Source organism: Larus michahellis, chromosome 6 (assembly GCF_964199755.1).
Source record: "Larus michahellis chromosome 6, bLarMic1.1, whole genome shotgun sequence".
NCBI lineage: Eukaryota > Metazoa > Chordata > Aves > Charadriiformes > Laridae > Larus > Larus michahellis.
The window spans coordinates 226,840-243,513 of NC_133901.1; the positions used below are offsets into that span (position 1 = coordinate 226,840).

At 69.4% G+C, this 16,674-nt stretch overlaps 3 protein-coding genes across 3 annotated transcripts; 1 reads left to right on the forward strand and 2 right to left on the reverse strand.

The window, feature by feature from the left end:
* Positions 1-18: 18 nt before the first annotated feature.
* On the forward strand, positions 19-4,074 carry EEF1AKMT4 (EEF1A lysine methyltransferase 4). Its single transcript, XM_074590740.1, has 3 exons — positions 19-256; positions 1,050-1,333; positions 3,652-4,074. Exons 1-3 carry the CDS (start codon positions 85-87, stop codon positions 3,958-3,960), a joined length of 765 nt encoding a protein of 254 aa, XP_074446841.1. The 5' UTR covers positions 19-84; the 3' UTR covers positions 3,961-4,074.
* A 1,810-nt stretch (positions 4,075-5,884) lies between these two features.
* CAMK2N2 (calcium/calmodulin dependent protein kinase II inhibitor 2) lies at positions 5,885-8,599 on the reverse strand. The gene is made up of 2 exons (XM_074590741.1): positions 8,338-8,599; positions 5,885-6,107 (listed from the first exon to the last, which is right to left on the reverse strand). Exons 1-2 carry the CDS (start codon positions 8,504-8,506, stop codon positions 6,037-6,039), a joined length of 240 nt encoding a protein of 79 aa, XP_074446842.1. The 5' UTR covers positions 8,507-8,599; the 3' UTR covers positions 5,885-6,036.
* Positions 8,600-13,815: 5,216 nt separating this feature from the next.
* LOC141744535 (mitochondrial ubiquitin ligase activator of nfkb 1-A-like) lies at positions 13,816-16,506 on the reverse strand. The gene is made up of 5 exons (XM_074590739.1): positions 16,385-16,506; positions 15,971-16,110; positions 15,630-15,717; positions 15,428-15,548; positions 13,816-15,252 (listed from the first exon to the last, which is right to left on the reverse strand). Exons 2-5 carry the CDS (start codon positions 16,085-16,087, stop codon positions 14,556-14,558), a joined length of 1,023 nt encoding a protein of 340 aa, XP_074446840.1. The 5' UTR covers positions 16,088-16,110; positions 16,385-16,506; the 3' UTR covers positions 13,816-14,555.
* Positions 16,507-16,674: the final 168 nt, after the last annotated feature.

Here is a 16,674-nt window from a genome sequence, read left to right on the forward strand (position 1 = left end):
GGCGGCGCGACGGCGGGAACCGGAAGCCGCACGTGGGGGCCGGGCGGCACGTGGCGCCCGGTGCTCCCCACCCCCCCGCCCGGTATGGAGCGGCGGCGCGCGCCCGCTGACAGCCGCCGGTACGGGCAGCGCCGGTTCTGGGACGAGCGGTACCGGCGGGAGGGCGCCGAGCCCCGCGAGTGGCTGGGGGGGCTCTCCCGCTTCCTCCCGCAGCTGCAGCCCGAGCTGCGCCCCGGCGACCGCATCCTCGTCCTCGGTACGTGCCCGCTGCTCGGGGGGTCGGGGTCCCGCCCGCGGGTACCGGCCGCGAGGGGGCGGTGGGGCCGCTGTCACCGCCCGGTAATGCCGGCGGCGGGTCCCGGCGGGATTAGGCGGGTATAATCGCCGATCCTGTTAACGGATCAGCCGCCGCTGCCGCGCTTAGCAGCCCCCGAGCCCGCCCCCCCGGGGATGGGAAGGGAGGGGGGGGCCGTGTCCTGCCGGGACCCCCCGGGACATTCACCCCTCCGTCCCTCCGCCTGTCCCTCCGTCCCGGTTGAGCGCCCCCCACACGCCGCACGCTGCCCGGATTTGCCCCACCACGGGCTCTCGGGGTGGGTCACGGCCCGTTCCTGCCCCGCGGCACTGTGGGGGGGACACTGGGGACACCCCCTGACCCCTCCTTGCCTCCCCACGGAACTGGGGGGACACTGGAGACCCCCCCCGGCCCCTCCCTGCCTCCTCATGGCCGCTCCTGCATCCCACCCCGGGGGGGGGGGGTGGATCTGGTATGCAGGGGCTGCCCTCACCCCGGGGTCCTGCGGAGCCCAAAGTGCCCACCTTGCAGGAAGGGGGCAATTAAGAACTATCCCAGCACTCGCTAATTAGCGCCAAGGCAATTCCCTGCTCCCCCCCTCAGATGCCCTGTCCCGTCTGTGCCCCTCCCTGGGCTGGAGCTGGGGGGGTGTGAGCGGGGTTGGGGTGTGAGCCGGGGGCTGTGAGCGGGGTTGGGGTGCGGGCAGTGCCCCGTGTGCACCTCGACACCCCGGTCTGAGCCATGCCCCGCGCAGGCTGCGGCAACAGCGCCCTGAGCCACGACTTGCACCAGCTGGGCTACCCCGACGTCACCAGCATCGACTTCTCCCCCGCCTGCATCGCCGCCATGCGCGCCCGCTACGCCCACTGCCCCGGTCTGTGCTGGGCCGTCATGGACATCCGCGCCCTCGCCTTCCCCGACGCCGCCTTCGACGTGGTGCTGGAGAAGGGCACCCTCGACGTGCTGATGGTGGAGGAGACCGACCCCTGGCACGTCTCGCCCCGGGCGGCCGCCGCGATGCACCGGGTGCTGGCAGAGGTACGGGGAGGGGGGCAGAGGGTGGACCCCAGGCCCTTTTAGGTGCAGAACGTCCCTCGCCACTCTGCTTCCCTGGGGGTGCCCCAACCGGTGCCTCTGCCCTCTGCCGCTAGCCAGTGCTACCCTGCAAAGGGGCACCCAGGGGGCTCCCGGTGCCCTTGGGGGTGGGAGACCCCCCACCGCTCCCCATCGCCTTCTGCCCGGGGAGGTGGATGGAGCAGGGTGTCCCCCGGGGGGCTGGGTGACCCCCGTCCTTATTGGCACTCCAAATACGTGGGGTTGGCTGTGGAGATGGGCCCCCTCCTGGCGTGGGTGGCTCTAGGGGCACCCGGGGGGGGCCCTGGGGGACACACCGAGGTGGCCCTGCCTGCCCAGGGCAAGGTGGCAACCGCAGGGCTGTGACAGGCCCTCGGCCGCCCCCGCCCTGGCTTCGATCTCTCGTTAGCGATCTCTTGTTAGTTAGTGGGGTCCCCATCCTCCGGTCTGGGGTTGCCATGGCAACCCCTGTCAGCATCGACTGGGCCCTGGTGTTGCTACGGGGACAGGCGATGCCTCCGGCCCGTTCATTGGCGGTGGCAGGGACCAGGGGTTGCGGGTCCTGGCAATCCCCCCCCACCCCAGCGCAATGACTGCAAGGGTAATTAGTTGCTGCATTTCCCGGCACCCCTGGGGGGGACATGGGCCTTTGGGACGGTGCTCGTGGCTACTGCTCTCCCCCCCATGTCCTTTCTTGTCCCCCTGAGCCCGGGGGGGGAGCAGGACCCCAGCGCTGGGGGCAGCGGGGTGCCCTGCCAGCACTGCTGCCTGTCCTTGTCATTTGGCCAAACAGACGGGATTTAGTGCTGCTTTTCCCTTTTTTTTTTTTTTTTTTCCCTTTTTAATCCCCCGCTGAATCCCTGCCCTCCCCCAGCATTGCTGGGCACTGGCCTCCGCTCGAGACCGGTCCCCACTGTCCTCGTCCCTGGGGGGATTCGCGGGGTGTTCCCGCACGGGTCCGGCCGCCGCTGGCACCCCTCTCCTTGCCCCCACCCCCTTTCTCACGGCGGGGGGGCCGGGGGTTTCACAGCCTCTGTCCTGCTCTCCCTGGGGGGAACATGAGGACCTGAAAACCCGCCCTGCTGCGGGGATGCCCCGGGGGCAGCCCTGTCCCGGTGATCCCTGGGCGGTGGGTCAGTGCCGGAGCCCCCGTGCTCCCCCCGTGCTGGCCGGCGGATGCGAAGGTTTCCTGCGCCCGTCTCTAAGCAACGGCCGTTAGTGCTCTATTAAGGAGCGATGGGATGCGGGATGCGGGATGCCTCTCGCTGGGCTCCAGACGGAGATCCCTGCCTGCCCCTTGCCCCGGGGAACCCCCCGTGCCTGTTTGTTGGGAATCCGTGGGGCCTTTCCCGCATGGATGCATCCAGCGCTTTGCAGGAGGGATGCTGAGCTGGGGGGGCGGGGCGGGGGGGGGGGGGATGCAAGGACCTGCCTTCCCCTTTTCCTGGCCAAAACACTCATGTTTGGTTCAAAAGCCCCCACCGCGGCGGGGACACGCACACACACACACGCAGTCTGCTGTCACCTCTCCATCCCTGGCCCCAGCCAGCGCTGAGCCCTGGAGCTTCCCAGCGGGATTAAACCAGTGCTCGGGAACCCCCCCTTGGCCCCCAGCCCTCTCCCCTGCCCTTGCCGGGGGGGTAGGCTGGGGGTGTCCCCGCCGGGGGGGAGCTAGCGGGGGGGCTGGCCGCCCGCCCGCCCCGGGCGCTGCCTTTGCATGCCGAGCACGCGAGCGCTGGCCGTAAAAGCCTTTTGACATTGGATAAAGCCAAGCAAGAAAATTGATGTTCTTTTCCATCCTGTTAGTGGGGGCTTAGTTCCAGCGGGGAGAAAATGGTGATTAAAAGGGTCGAGTCCTTTTCCATCCAACCCGTCACCCCCCCGCGCTCCGCCTGTCAAGGGGGGGGCGCTGGGTGCCCCGGGGAGGGGGGCATGCGACGGGGTCCCGCGCTGCTCTGGGGGGGCCTGTGCCCGGGAGGGCGAAGCTTTTCCCAGCGCCGGGGCTGGGTCTCCGTGCTGTCTGCGGTGGAGGAGGGTGAAGGGTTTTGGGGATGCTCCGTGGTTTTGGGGCGCAGGGAGAGGCGGTGCCTGGGGGTGGTCTGAGGACGTGTCAGAGCCGAGGGGGGTATCTCTGGGTGGGGCAAGGTTAGGACAGGAGATTTGGGGGTGAGTGGGAGAGGCTGGGGGGGATCTTCGGCAGACGGTGATGGGGGTCCCTGGGGGCAGGGCGGCTGAACCTCACTGTGTCCCCCTGCCCGGTGCCGGGGGCTGTCCTGCTGCAGGTGAGCCGGGTGCTGCGCCCGGGGGGCTGCTTCATCTCCATCACCTTCGCCCAGCCCCACTTCCGCAAGCCCCACTACGCCCAGGAGGCCTTCGGCTGGTCCCTGCGCCACGTCGCCTGCGGGGACGGGGATGGGGGTGCCGGCGCCTTCCACTACTTCCTCTACGTCATGCGCAAGGGGCAGCCCCTGGACCCCGCCGACCTGGCCCTGGGGCGCCGGCTGCACCAGCCCCCCCCGGCCGCCGCCCCGCTGCCGCCCCCTGCGCCCCCGGATGACGACGAGGACTATCTTCTCGCCATCCAGCTGTGACGTGGGGCTGGGGGGGGGGGGCCTTCCCTGGCCTCCCCCCACCCGATAGAGCCTTAAGCTGCTGCACCCTCATGGATGGGGGACATCCCCCCCGCCACGCTGCCCGGTGATGGGAGAAAAGGGGGACATGGACATTTCTCCCGGGAGAGCAGCGGGATGCTCCAAAGAGCGGGTGATGCTGTGCCCCCCCCGCCTCCCCCCGGCCCTTTGCTCGCCTGGCTGGAGAGCAGCCAGGGCTCCGGGCTTTGCGGCCGGTAATGAAACCAAATCGGGTTTAATTCCACCCATCCATCTTGTGGGGAGCGGCCCCCTGTGCCCCCGCCTGGCCCCGGCACAGCTGGGCTGGGGGCAGCATGGGGGGTGCTGGCACTGGCTGCAGGGGGCAGCATGGGGGGTGCCCACTGCGCCCCAGTCCCACACCGGGACGCCTCGGACGTGGGGGTGTGCAAGGGCAACGCGTCCTTGTCACCCCGGGCCACGCGTGTGTCGGGCTGGTGGCAGCCGTGCCACCGTGTGCCAGCGGGGCTGGATGGGGACACGGGGGTGCCAGCGTGGGGGTGGCTGCCGGGGGTGTTCCCAGGGGTTGTTCCCAGGCACCAAACCCCCCCCCGGGGTGGTCGACGGAGGGGACCCCTCCTCGGAGGGACAGGGGTGACATGTCGGAGAGACGCAAGCCGCCGGGCTGCTATTTCTGGCAAAAGGCGTAAGTGGGTCAGCCAGTGGCCCCCCCCGCGCTGGGAGCCAGCGAAGGACTTGGGGTCAGCTCTGTCACCCCCCCAGCCCCGGGGGCACCCCGAAAACGAGCCGGCGCCAAGGGGGGACGGAAAGGAGCAGGCAGCTGCGGGCCTCGCCTCGGTACATGAATGTATTTTATTCATCGCATTTTGTTCACCAGTACAGTGAAAAATGGCATTTAAATTTACAATGGATCATTCGTAGAACATCATGACACAAGTATCTTTTTTTTTCCTTTTTTTTGTTTTTTTTTTTTTCTCAGTTTTGTTTTTTTTTTTGTTTGGTGTTTTTTTGTTGTGTTTCTTTTTTGCGTCGTCGTCTCCATAAATGCCACTCGTAGGTTATTGAAAAAGATGACGAGTTTCTCATGCACATCAGACCCCCCCGAGAAGCTTCTTAAAAAATAAAATTAAATTAAAGTACAAAATTAAAAACAACGACTCAGGCCGGTCCCTGCCCTCCCCGCTCCCCCCTTCCCCCCCGGCCCCACCGCCCTCCAGCGAGGGGCAGCGCTGGGACCCCCCCGCACCCGCAGCCGGCCCCGGTGGGCTCCGGCCCTGGTGGGCTCCGGGGGGGCTGCGGCGGCCGATGGTGCTGCTGCTCCCCCCGGCCTGTCCTGCTGCTGGCGGGGGGGGTCAAGCCGGGGGTCCCTGCTCCCCTCCCCGCATCTTCGGCTTTCCTCACGCTCCCTCCATCTTTCTCGGCCCCCCCTCCCCCCCCCGTTGTTCCCCCCCCCTCGGTTTTTTCTTCTTTTTTTGTCTTTTTTTTTCTTATGGAAAAAAATATGAACCATTTTTTCTCGTTGTTTGTTTGTTTTGTTTTCCCGATGCGGTTGCTTCGACATCTCGACGTCAGCAGATCGTTTTTAACAAAGATTCGGATATAAAAATACAAATATGAGGAGTTTTCTGTTTAAAAAGAAGCGTGCCGGGGCGGTGGGGCTGACCCCGGGCCCCCCCCGAGCCACCAAAGCTCATGCAAAAAACGATGGAGCAAAAAATGTCTCTGGGCAGCAGCGCTCCCCCCCGCCCCGGGAATCGGGGACAACCCCCACCCCCCCCCGACAAGGAGGACGGGGGGGGGGTGTGTGGGGTGGGGGGGGCCGGACCCCCGGTCTCTGCCCAGGGCGGGGGGGCTCGGCGGGCTGTCCCCCCGCCCCCGGGGGAGGCGGAGGGGTAAAGTGCATGGCTCGGGGGGGGGGGGGAGGGTGGTGGCGGCCGCGGAGCCCCCCGCCCCGGGCCGGGGGGTGTGTGGGGGGCGCGGGCGCGGCCCCCCCCCCCCCCGCGGGCGGCGCGGCAGCATGCGGGGCTCGGGCTGCGGGTCCGGCGGCGGGTCCCGGCTCTACACCCCCGGCGGCGACTTCTCCGTCATGCCCTTGAGCACCTCGTCTATCCGGTCATCCTCGATCACCACTGCGGGGACAGGCGGGGGCGTGGGCGGGGGGGCACGCACACAGACCCTGACACCCCCCCGCACCCCCCGGCTCCCGCCCCGAGAGGGCTTCGATGTGCCCGCCCCCCCCCCCCCAGTGCTGGGGAGCGGGGCGAAGGGGCGCAGGTGGGTGCAATGGACGCGGGGGGGTCGCCCCCTCCCCGCACGGCTTGGGCAGGGGCAGCATCTCCCCCCCCCCCGCAGCCAGCCGGCCGCCTCTGGATGGGTGGTTTGGGAAGCGGGGGGGCAGGAAAGACCAGGAAGGACCCCCCCCTCCCTCCTCGCTGCGGCAGGCGCTGATGAGAGCAACAGGACTGGAATGGGTAATGACCCAGCGGGGGGGGCACTGCCAGCTCGGCGGGGGTGGCAGCCAGACCCCCGTCAGCATCACCCGCTGCGCAGGACACCCCCCCCCCCGCCATCGGCATCACCGCCGGGGGAGCCGGACAGCCCCCCCGTCAGCGCCGCGGGCTGCACGGACCCCCCCGTCAGCATCACCGTGGGGGGCTGGGCAGCCCCCCCCCGTCAGCATCACCCTCTGGGCAGCCCCCCCCGTCAGCATCACCCTCTAGACAGGCCCCCGTCAGCATCACCACTGGGGACTGGACAGACCCCCACCAGCATCGCCATCGGAGGGGGCTGCACAGAGCCCCCCCACACACATCAACATCACCGGCTGGGCAGATCCCCCCCCACATCGCCACCCTCAGGGGTGGTGGACAGAACCCCCCCCCCCAGCATCACTACCGGGGAGCTCAGCGACCCCCCGTCACCACCCTGTGGGTGGATTGGCCAGACCACCCCCCACCACCAGCATCACCGGGGGAGCAGCCAGACCCCACCCCCCATCACCACCGAAGGGGAACCGGCCCCCCCCCATCACCCCCGGGGGGGTCCGTTAGACCCAGCCACCACCACCGCAAAGTGGGGGCGGGTGGAGCAGGCAGTGGCTCATCCCCCCTCGGGGCTGGGGGGTGTTTGTTTTGGGGGGGGACTCTATTCCCCCCCCTTTTGCCCCTGCAGCTCGAGGAGGGGTGTTTGCCTATGGGCCCCCCCAGGCAGGCGGTGTGGGGGCTGCAGGGGAGGCAGGGGCCATTCTCGGGGGTCCCCCAGCCATCGGGGAGGATCAGTGGTGACAGATCGGGGTGCAGGGGAGGGGGGGGGCGTTTATTTGGGTCCTGATGGAAGCAGGGGAGCTGCTGGTGGGGGTCTCTGCGGCAGGCAGTAAAGCGCGGGGCGGGGGGGGCGACACAGGTTCATGGAGTCCTGGGGGGGGTGGTAAACCGGGGGGGGATGGGGGTGTTTGTTGATCAGCATCGCCGGCGGCTGCTGGTGGGGGTCTCTGCGGCAGGCAGAAATGTGGAGGGAGAGAGATTTATGGGGCTGGGGGGGCTGTGCCTGGTGATGCTGGGGCGCGCTTGTTTATAGACATGGGGGGGGGCAGTCCAAGGGGATGTGGGGGCAATCCCAGGGGTGCTGAGGAGCAGCTCCCGGGGGCTCCCGGGGGGCAGCCCCAGGGATGCTCGGGGATCGTCCCGGGGGCAGCCCCGGGCTGCGGGGATGTGGGGGGGGAAGTGGGGCAGCGCTGGGGGGGCAGCGCTGGCGTCTGGAGCTGGGGACGGGGGGCCCTGCGGTTCTAGGGCAGTGCCGGGTGCCAGTCGCAGAGCTGGGGGTCCCAGGGATGCCGGGGGGGCCGTGCCGGCGGCGATGTGGGGCAGAGCCGGAGATTTTGGGGATGCCGGGAGCAGTGCTGGGGAGAGCGGGGAGCAGAGCCGGGGATGCCGTGGGGCAGAGCCGGGGTTGCCGTGGGGCAGAGCCGGGAGTGCCGGGGATGCTGCGGGGCGATGCCGCCGGTGCCGGTGGGCAGCGCCCGGGATGCGCCGGCCGGTGCCGGGGACGCCGGGGCAGAACCGAGGGGTCCAGGGGATGCTGTGGGGCGGCGCTGAGGACGCCGGGGGGTCCCGGGGATGCCGAGGGGCAGATCCGGGGGTGTCCCGGGGCAGAGCCGGGGACGGAAGGGAGGATCCGGGGGTCCCGGGGATGCCGTGGGGCAGCGGCGGGGATGCAGGAGCCGGCGCCGGGGATGCCGGGGATGCCGCAGGGCAGATGCGGGGGTCCCGGGGACGCCGCGGGGCAGCGGCGGGGACGCCGTGGGGCTGAGGCGGGGGTCGGGGTGGGGTGGGGGGGCAGAGGCGGGGGGTCGGGCGGTACCTCTCTTGGCGCGGCCGATCTGTCCCAGCTTGGGGGGCCGCTTGCCCTGGTTGCCCCCGAAGAAGGCGTTGGTGTCCTGCAGGCGGCAGCTGAAGGGCAGCTCCCCCGCCTCGGGCTCGGCGCCGTAGCGGCCCACCTTGTCCTCGCCGTAGGGCAGCACCTGCGACATGGCGGGGCCGAGCGGGCCGAGCCGCGCCGCGCCGAGCCGGGAGCCGGTCTGCGGCGGCGGCGGCGGCGGCGGGGAGGAAACCCGGGCGGAAGGATGAAGTCATGCATCCGGGGGGAGCGGGGACCCCCCCGGCGGGGGGCGGCTCCGGAGCGCCGCGGCCCGGCACGGCACGGCCGGGACGGGGACGGGGACCCCCGCGCCCGGTGCCCGCCTGGTCGGGACGGGGGGACCCCCGCCTCGGCCCCGGCCCCGGCCCGGGCCCCGGTGCAGGCTGGAGCCCCCGGCACAGCCTTGCCGGGGTGGTCGCCCCAACTCGGGGGTGCCTCTAGACGCGGGGCGGCCCCTGCGGAGCGGGGTCCCCTTGGCACAGCTGGGTGCCCCCGGGTGGCCGGGGACCACCAGGCACAGCCGGGGCCTCCCCCAGTGCACGGCAGTGATGCCGAACAGCCCCCCCCCCACCAACGCCCCACTTCGGTCCCCCAGAGCACCCTGAGCACCCCCAGTCCAGCTCCCGGCCTCCCGCAGCCCGGCAGCCTGAAGCCCCCGGACCAGCTCCCACCATGGGTCTCCCCAGCCAGGTTGCCCCCAGCCCCACTTATGCCCCTTGCCCAGCATCCACCCAGGCACCCCCTCCCACAGTGTTGGGGTCCCCCTCGGAGCCACACTGGTCCTGCCCCAGCCCCTGCCAGGCCTCTTGGCCCCCTGTATGTGGGTCCCTGCAGGTGTGGGTGGGTGGGTGTGTGTGTACGCATGTGCCCATTGCACGTATTGAGGGGCTGTGGGGGGCACGGGGGTGTGATTCTGCAGGTGCCCATGAGCGTGGCCACAAAGGGGCTGTGCCCCAGGATGTCCCTCGCCCCGTGGTGTGTCCCTTCCCTGGGGATTCTCTGTGGACAAGGGGAATGGGACCTGCCCCCCCCGTGGGGGCCTGCCATGGGTCAGTGAGGAGAGGCGTACAAGAGCGGCCCCAGAGCTCTGCCTGTGTCCCCTGTGCATGCTGTGCCCCAGACCCACCCTGCCCCTGTCCTCCGGCATTTTCCACTGCCAGGGCAGTGATTGCACTAATTGGCAGTGGTGGCCCTGAGCGGCCTCCCCTGGGATGCCCCATCCCAGGCACCTGGGGCTGGGGGGGGGTATTTAAGCTCTGGCTGAGGCTGCTGCTCCTTGTATGAGCTACGGGTGCAGCCCTGGCCCCGGGACCTGACGAGGAGGAGGTGGCGGTGGCGGTGTGATGCAGGCTGGTTGGTGAGGACCACACAGCCCTGGTCCTGCTGCTCCCCTGCATCCCCCGCTGCTGGTGTGGGTGCGCTGGGTCGCAGTGAAGCCAGAGCCCTGGGCGTGAGCAGCGCTTGCCAGCCCCATCCCAGCCCCACGAGAATCTCCACCTGGGTGTCTCCAATGGGCAAGTGCAGTGTTTTACAGCTAGCCTTGTAGTCCATCTTTCCACGTCAGCATCGCCATGGCCTGTGCTTTGAGATCCTGTTGAAAGGGGCTGCAGAAAAACATCATCTGGGCTGGTCCACGCCAGAGGGCAGGTACTTCTATTTTGGGAAGGCTCAGCTTGGCCTTTCCCTTTGTGCTGGGCTCTGCAGAGCTCCAGTCCCCATGTCCCCTCCCGGAGCAGAGATGGGGAGGGATGGGGCAGCGGTGCTCGCTCTCCGCTGGCAAGGCACTGCCTTTATTCCTGGCTTTGCTGGGGAACCAGCTTGAACTTTTTCATGTGATGGCTTCTGCTCCTGCAAAAAAGCGCCCGGGAAAATAGGCGAGAGGCCCACGCTGAGATGTGGCCTGCTTTTCCCGTTGCCGAGCCCACGTGCTGCAGCCCGTGGGCAGGGACAGGCAGGCCATGGCGGGTGTGGGGCCGGGGGCGAGGGAGAAGGGGAGCAGAGGGGGTGTGCGGGGTGCGAGCAGGGCCGGTGCTCCGCTCTGGGAGGGTTCCCAGCCCGGGGTCACCCTGGGAATGGTTCTGCTTATCCCACACCTGCACCCAGGGGAGATGCTTGTCTCGGCTGTGGGGTGCGGAGGGCTCTGTGGGGCTGGTTGGGGTGTGGGAGGGACCCCTGGCCTGGGCAGGAGGAGGGATGGATCCCTGCTGGCATGGTGGCGCTGGAGGTGGGACAGGCAGTGCCGTGGCTCCAGGCTCCACATCTCCTTGGGATGTCTCTGGCTGCCCCAGGGTGCTGCTGAGCACGCATCCCTCGGGGCGGGGGGGAAGGAGGTACCAGGGCCCTGAATGTGGGTGGGTGGGCAGGAGGGTGCAGGAGGGACCCCCCGTCCCCTGCCAGTGTGGGTTGTATCCCAGCATCGCAAGCCGGGACCGCGTGCCCGCCTTCCCCTGGCGCTCATCCCACCTTCGTTATCCGCCTTTTAGCAGCCACGTAATCGCCTTTCTTGCTTCCTTCCCAGCCTTTTGTCCAACACAAAGCTGGCTCCAGCCGGGAGAAGGGGCCGTGGGATTGGGAAGTGGGCAGCTCCTGCCCCGGCTCCTTAAACCTGGGCACAGCCCCCGGGCTGAGACACCTGGCAGGTGATGGGGGCCGGCCATGACCCCCCAGGGGTGGTGATGGGGCTGGGCAGGGGCCACACAGCTGGGTTCCCGGCTGCAGTGGGGCTGATGATGGAGACGGTCGGCATTGCCCGGCCTGGGGCGATGCTCTGGGAGCCCACCGAGACCCAGCCCCGCAGCTGGATGCTGCCCCTGAGCCCGCACCCTCGGTGGGGATTCAGGCGCTTCGACGGAGGCGAGGGCTTCCCTGCAGCCGCTGGTGCTTCGAGTGGCTTTAGGGTGGAGAAACACCCCGTGCGTGGGCAGGCAGCTCACGGCGGGGCAGATCCCACCCCGGCTCTGCAGGGATCCCGTGCAGCGGGGGTTGGACAGGACGGGAGCTCCAGGTGGTCCCCGAGGCCTGGTGGGGTCGGTGGCCTGGCAGGTGGCGGCTGGATGGCAGCGGGCTGGAAGGAGGCAGGAGACACCAGCCACCAGCGCTGGGGCTTTCTCCGGTGCGGGTCTGGGAGCCCGGTGGTGCCGCCACCCGGGTCTGGGGGCTGCAGAGGCGATGCCGGGGGCTGGCTCCGGTGCCTCCATCTGTGCTGCCTCCAGCCCTGCCAAGAAACGTGAAATGGCACTTCTGCTCCGCGGCGGTGGCAGCCGCAGCCCGGGGGCCTCGCCGAGCGCCAGCTCCCACTGCCAGTGCCGCCGCGCTCTCCCAGCACCGTCCCCGGACCGGCGTGGGGCACCAGCGAAGGTCACCAACGAGGCCGGGGGTGTTTCTGCCCCCTCGGCTATTGCTGCCAGCTCTCGGGAGCTCGGCAGAGCCTGGGACCTGGCTGTGCCGTGGTCAGGCAGCGTCTTTGCGCAGGGGTTTTGGGGGAGCGGGGACACGCGTGCAGGCAGAGGGGGGCTGTGCATGCCATGGTCGCCCTGGCCCCCATCACCGCGGGGAGATGTGGGGGGGCGAGCGTGGGAAAGTGGCGTGTTCCTCGCCCCGCGCTGTCCCTGCAGCCATCCCTGGGGGGGCAGCGCTGTTCCCGGGGAGGGGAGGGCTCCAGCCTTTGGGCCAGCCCGAGGGTTGTCACCAGTGAGATGAGCTGGGCTGTCTCAGCGCGCGGCCGGGCCTCGGGAAGAGGGGGCTGCTGAGGGGGCTCCCGTTGCAAGTCGGGGCGGGGGGATGGCACTGTCCCTGTCCCTCACAGGAGCTGCCTGGGGCACAGCCGTGTCCCTGAGCAGATGGGGCACCCCCAGCGCGCTGCCCGGGGCAGGGGCTCCACGGAGGGTCCCCTGCCTGGAGCCGGGGTGGGGGTCTGACCCCGTGGGGGGTGAGCAGCCCCGCTGGGGTGTGAGGCTCCCTCCTTGTCTGTCACCACATCTCCGGTCACCATGACAACAGACAGGGAGGCAGGCAGGAGCAGGCTGGCAGCCCTGGGGGGGCAGGTGGGGGCCGTGGCACGGGCTGGCACCCGCAGGGACCCTGGGGGGGGGCGGGCAGGTGGCAGGACACCTGGGTCCCTCTTGGGCATGTCGGGAGAGGCAGGACAGGGCTCAGCGGGGGCACTGTGAGCTCCAGGCCAAAAATCCCGTGGAGGGGGGGCACAGCGGGCTCGGCTGGGGGCGCAGGCGCTGCGGCATGGCCCGGTGGCCACCGTGCCGGGTGGTTTGGCACGGCCGGGCTCGGGCTGGCGCTGAGCCCAGCGGGTGAGTCACGCTGCCGCCCGGAGCGGTGCCAGGCAGGGCTGCTCAGCGGGGTCCCGGCCACCGCGGGGCCGCGGCCTCCCCCGGCGAGGGGGGCACAGGGTAGGGCTGTGCCCCGGCTGGGGGTGGCAGGAGGGGTGCGCGTGCCTCCAGCGCAGGGGATGCGTCCCCTGCCCCTTGGCACGGGATGGGAGCGGGTGACTGCGGGTCCCTCCGCGGCTGTCCCTGTCCCCGTCTGGCCGCCAGGCCCCGAGGTGAGCAGTCTCGGGGAGCGCAGGCACCCCCCGCCCTCCCTGGCCCACGCACCCACTCGCGCCAGCAGCTCTTGGCACGCGGGGAGAGTGTTCCTGGCAGCCCGGCCCTCTCCCATCTGGTATTTATCTGCTTCCCGAAATCCCTCCTGCTGCGGGGGGGATGCCCGGCTGCAGGGGGGGGGCCTGGGCCCCACTGCTCACTCTGCAGCGCGGCAGTCCCCGTGCGGATGTGGGGAAGAGACTGGGGGGAGGGAGAGGAAGGGAACATCCCCCCCCCCCGCCTCAAAAACGCACATGGGTCCCGGGAGGTTTCACTGGGTGCTCTGGAGCATCCCGGCTGGCTGCGGGCCCTGGGGGCAACACCGCAGGGGCACCTTTACCCCACGCCAAATTGGTCGCAACAGGAGCTGCTACCCTGGGGAGGGGGCACATCATTCCCCCTCCCGCCCCCACAACGCTGCTGTCTGGCTGCCTGAGGCCTGCAACTGCCGGTGTCCCCCCCCCAGATCCCCCCCCAAATCCTGGGTGCCCCAAAGGCGCAGGAGCCAGGCGAGCCCATGGGTTGCCTGGGCAACTGCAGCCAGGCAGTGATGGGGAGCGGTCCAGGGGAGCAGTTGCCATGGAGAGCGGAGGAGAGCGATCGCCTTGGCAACGGTCCCGTTTCCCCCCCCAGCTCTTCGGGGCTGTATCCTGAGGGGGTGCACCCCAGCCGGCGGTCCCCTGCCCACTGGTGAGTGTGTGCCCGGGCCGGCTCCCTGGGTGGGGAGCGGGGAGGCAATGCCTGCCAGCACCCCCTCCGGAGGAGACTCTTGGGGACCCGCTGTGTCCCCCCCATTTCACGGCGCAAAGGAAGAGAGAGGCAAGGCTGAGCTCGGCTCCTTGGCTTTATCACTCCACACGCCACAAGCTGCTCCCGTGCCTCATCCGGGTCGGGAGGGGGGACAGGAGGCACAGGCAGGGGACCCTCCGGAGAGGGAGGGAGGGAGGGACATTGTCCCCCTCCCCGGGTGGCAGAGCGGCCGGCGAAGGGGCACACTTCATTGCTGCCAGCCCCTGGGTGTCCCTGCACAGTCTGGGCAGCGGATGTAGGCACACAGATTGGGAGGGGGGTGGATGACGGTGGCACCAAGGTGTGCCACTGTGGTGGCTTGGGGGGTCTCCATCATCCCACCCTGGTGGCTGTGTCCCGCCAGCCCTGGTCCAGCCCCTACCATCCTCCCCATGGATGAAGCCACGCGCTGAAGAAGTCAAAACAAGGGAGAAGTCCTGTGTGGCTTTTGAGGGGGTCAGGGCCAGGAAAGGGGCATGGGTCAAACAGCCACTTGCCAGAGTGGGGCCAGGAACTCGGCCCCCGGCTCAGGCACCGAGTACGTTTCCCCCAGGCCTTTGTGTTTGGAGGGGGGGTGTCCCTCTGGTAGACAAAGAGAGGACGAGGTGGCTATAACTCCCCCCCACTCCACAAAACAGACATGGGGGACACGAGCACCCTTCCCTCCCAACAGGAATCACATGATGGGACAGATGAGATTTCTGCAGGCTCCGGGCTTGGCTTGGTTCATGCTGCCTCTCCCTGGGCCCACCCCCCTCCGCCCCCCCCCAGGTGCTCTTAGGCCTGGTAAAAGGGCACCACACGGTCAATGGGCCCCCGGCAGATGGGGCAGAGGCGGGTGGGCAAGGCCTGGAAGCAGCGGAAGCAGCAGCAGATGTGGCCGCAGCCCAAGAGGACGCACTCGCGGGGCCGCGTCAGGCAGATCACGCAGGAGTCCTCAGGCCCCCAGTCCCCGGCCTCCTCGCCATCCGGCTCCTTGTCCTCGGGCTGCTGCTTGAGGCGGGCACGGCGGTAGGCACGGCACAGGGCGTGCAGGAGGACGGCCAGGCCTGCCACGGCGCACAGCACGGCAGCCCCCTTCCAGAGCCCGCTGGCCGACTCCAGGTCTGCCAGCACCGTCTGCCAGTCCCCCAAGCACAGGAAATACTCGCCCCCCCGGGCCGGCGGCTGGAGGTGCAGGGAGCCGTCAGGGTGCAGGGCCAGCTCCCCAATGCCCGTCAGCCCGGCCCCCACCCGCAGCATCTCCTCCGTCTCCAGGATGCCCTTGGGCTTCTCTCCGCTCAGGTACTGGCCCAGCAGGTCACGGAAGCCGTGGGCCGGCTGCTGGAACCGCTCATACACTGTCTCCAGGGGCAGGCAGATGGCTCGGAGCGGGCTCTCCACGCTCACCTGTGTCACCGCCTCGGCGTCTGGTGAGGCCAGCAAGAAGGGGACGGTGTAAACCTGCTCTGAGAGCACCCGCTCGCTCTCGCTCCTGCAAGCAGAGCGCACAGTGCTGAGATGTGAAAAGCTCTCAGCTCGGGGCTGAGCCAAGGGTAGGGACTAGAGCCTTTAAATGAGCTGCTTTCTGCCTCTTAAACGGCCCCAGAGGACAAGCGTCTGGACCCACTGGTGCAAGCCCACCCCTGCTGTCCCCTCCCACCGCTCACCAGCTCCGGGCCAAGCTGTTCCAGATCAGCCGATGCTCTTTCAGAAGCAGTTTCTGGATCACGCCTTGCAGCCCCTCATGGTAATGGCTGGTCAGCGCAGCCTTGGCTGGCAGCACTATGCCTAAGGACCAAGGGAGGCATCATGGACGAAGGAGGAGAGCCCGGCCCCTGTCCCTGGTGTGGGGCCACAGGGTCTCCTTACCTTCCAGGGCAACGTAAGGCAGGCACCTCCCATCAGCCGCAGACACCAGCGCTGGTAAATCGTCGTCAACCTGGAGCTTTGGGGCCTCCTGGAAGAGCAGGGACCAGGCGTGAACACTGGCAGGGCCAGATGGGCAAGCAGGCAGAAGGTGGGTCACACGTGGCTTTGTGGGGACCTCTGTCAGGATGTGACCTGCTTGGTCCTGGGCATCGTGACATTGGTACAGGACGCAGCAGGCTGCATCATCAGCGAGGTGCACCCAAATCAAAGGCTCTGGGCTGGGCAGTGTAGGGCAACAGGGCAGAGACAGTGGGCAGGAGAGATCTGAGGGACAGGGCTACCTGTATGCGTGCCACGACTCTGGCTTTCTTCCTGTACAGGTAGTAGAAGAGGCCGGAGAAGGCAAGGCTGGAGCCCAGACACAGCAGCTCCCCAGGCGTGATGGGCGGCGTGTCCATGGTGCCAGGCGCGGGTGGCACACCTGCAAGGTGAGCGTGTTGGCGGGGGACAGATGGGGCCGTGTCAGCCCAGGGGCAGGGACGTCCCACTGCCCCTGTCCCCAGGCCGCTGCCACCCTCAGGCCAAGCCTGCCCACGGCCCCGGTGCGGGGCAGTTCGGCTCCAGCACCCGTGGGTGCCCAGTCGCCCTGGACAAACCCAGCACCCCTTGCCCAGCCTGGGTCCCGGGGTGCCCGTCTCGGCCTGCGCCCAGGACCGGCCCGAGGCCCGGCGCCCATGACTCAGCCCGGGCCATACCTAGGCTCGGCAGCCCCAGTCGGGGCCCGGCCGCCCCAGCCCGGGCCCAGCCCCCCCGATCGGGCCCGGGCCCGGGCCCGGGCCCGGCCCAGCCCCGCTGCCGCCGCCGCTCACCCCGGCCCGGCCCCGCTGCGCCCCGTGCCCCCGAGGCCGGAGGCGCCCAGGCCGGGCCGCGGCCGCGCCGCGCTGCCTGCTGGGAAATGTAGTGCAGCCGCCCGGCGCGGCGGCGGGGCGGGCGGCGCGCGAAACTACCGCCCCCAGCGTCCCTCGCGCCGAACTACTGCTCCCGG

Excerpts from the sequence above, each read along its gene's own strand:
- EEF1AKMT4 (XM_074590740.1), top strand. The coding sequence starts at position 85 with ATGGAGCGGCGGCGCGCGCCCGCTGACAGCCGCCGGTACGGGCAGCGC. Across the intron at positions 257-1,049 it reads CGACCGCATCCTCGTCCTCG|GCTGCGGCAACAGCGCCCTG; the intron begins GTACGTGCCCGC and ends TGCCCCGCGCAG. Across the intron at positions 1,334-3,651 it reads TGCACCGGGTGCTGGCAGAG|GTGAGCCGGGTGCTGCGCCC; the intron begins GTACGGGGAGGG and ends GTCCTGCTGCAG.
- CAMK2N2 (XM_074590741.1), bottom strand. The coding sequence starts at position 8,506 with ATGTCGCAGGTGCTGCCCTACGGCGAGGACAAGGTGGGCCGCTACGGC. Across the intron at positions 6,108-8,337 it reads GATCGGCCGCGCCAAGAGAG|TGGTGATCGAGGATGACCGG; the intron begins GTACCGCCCGAC and ends CTGTCCCCGCAG.
- LOC141744535 (XM_074590739.1), bottom strand. The coding sequence starts at position 16,087 with ATGGACACGCCGCCCATCACGCCTGGGGAGCTGCTGTGTCTGGGCTCC. Across the intron at positions 15,718-15,970 it reads GAGTCGTGGCACGCATACAG|GAGGCCCCAAAGCTCCAGGT; the intron begins GTAGCCCTGTCC and ends CTGCTCTTCCAG. Across the intron at positions 15,253-15,427 it reads AACAGCTTGGCCCGGAGCTG|GAGCGAGAGCGAGCGGGTGC; the intron begins GTGAGCGGTGGG and ends CTCTGCTTGCAG.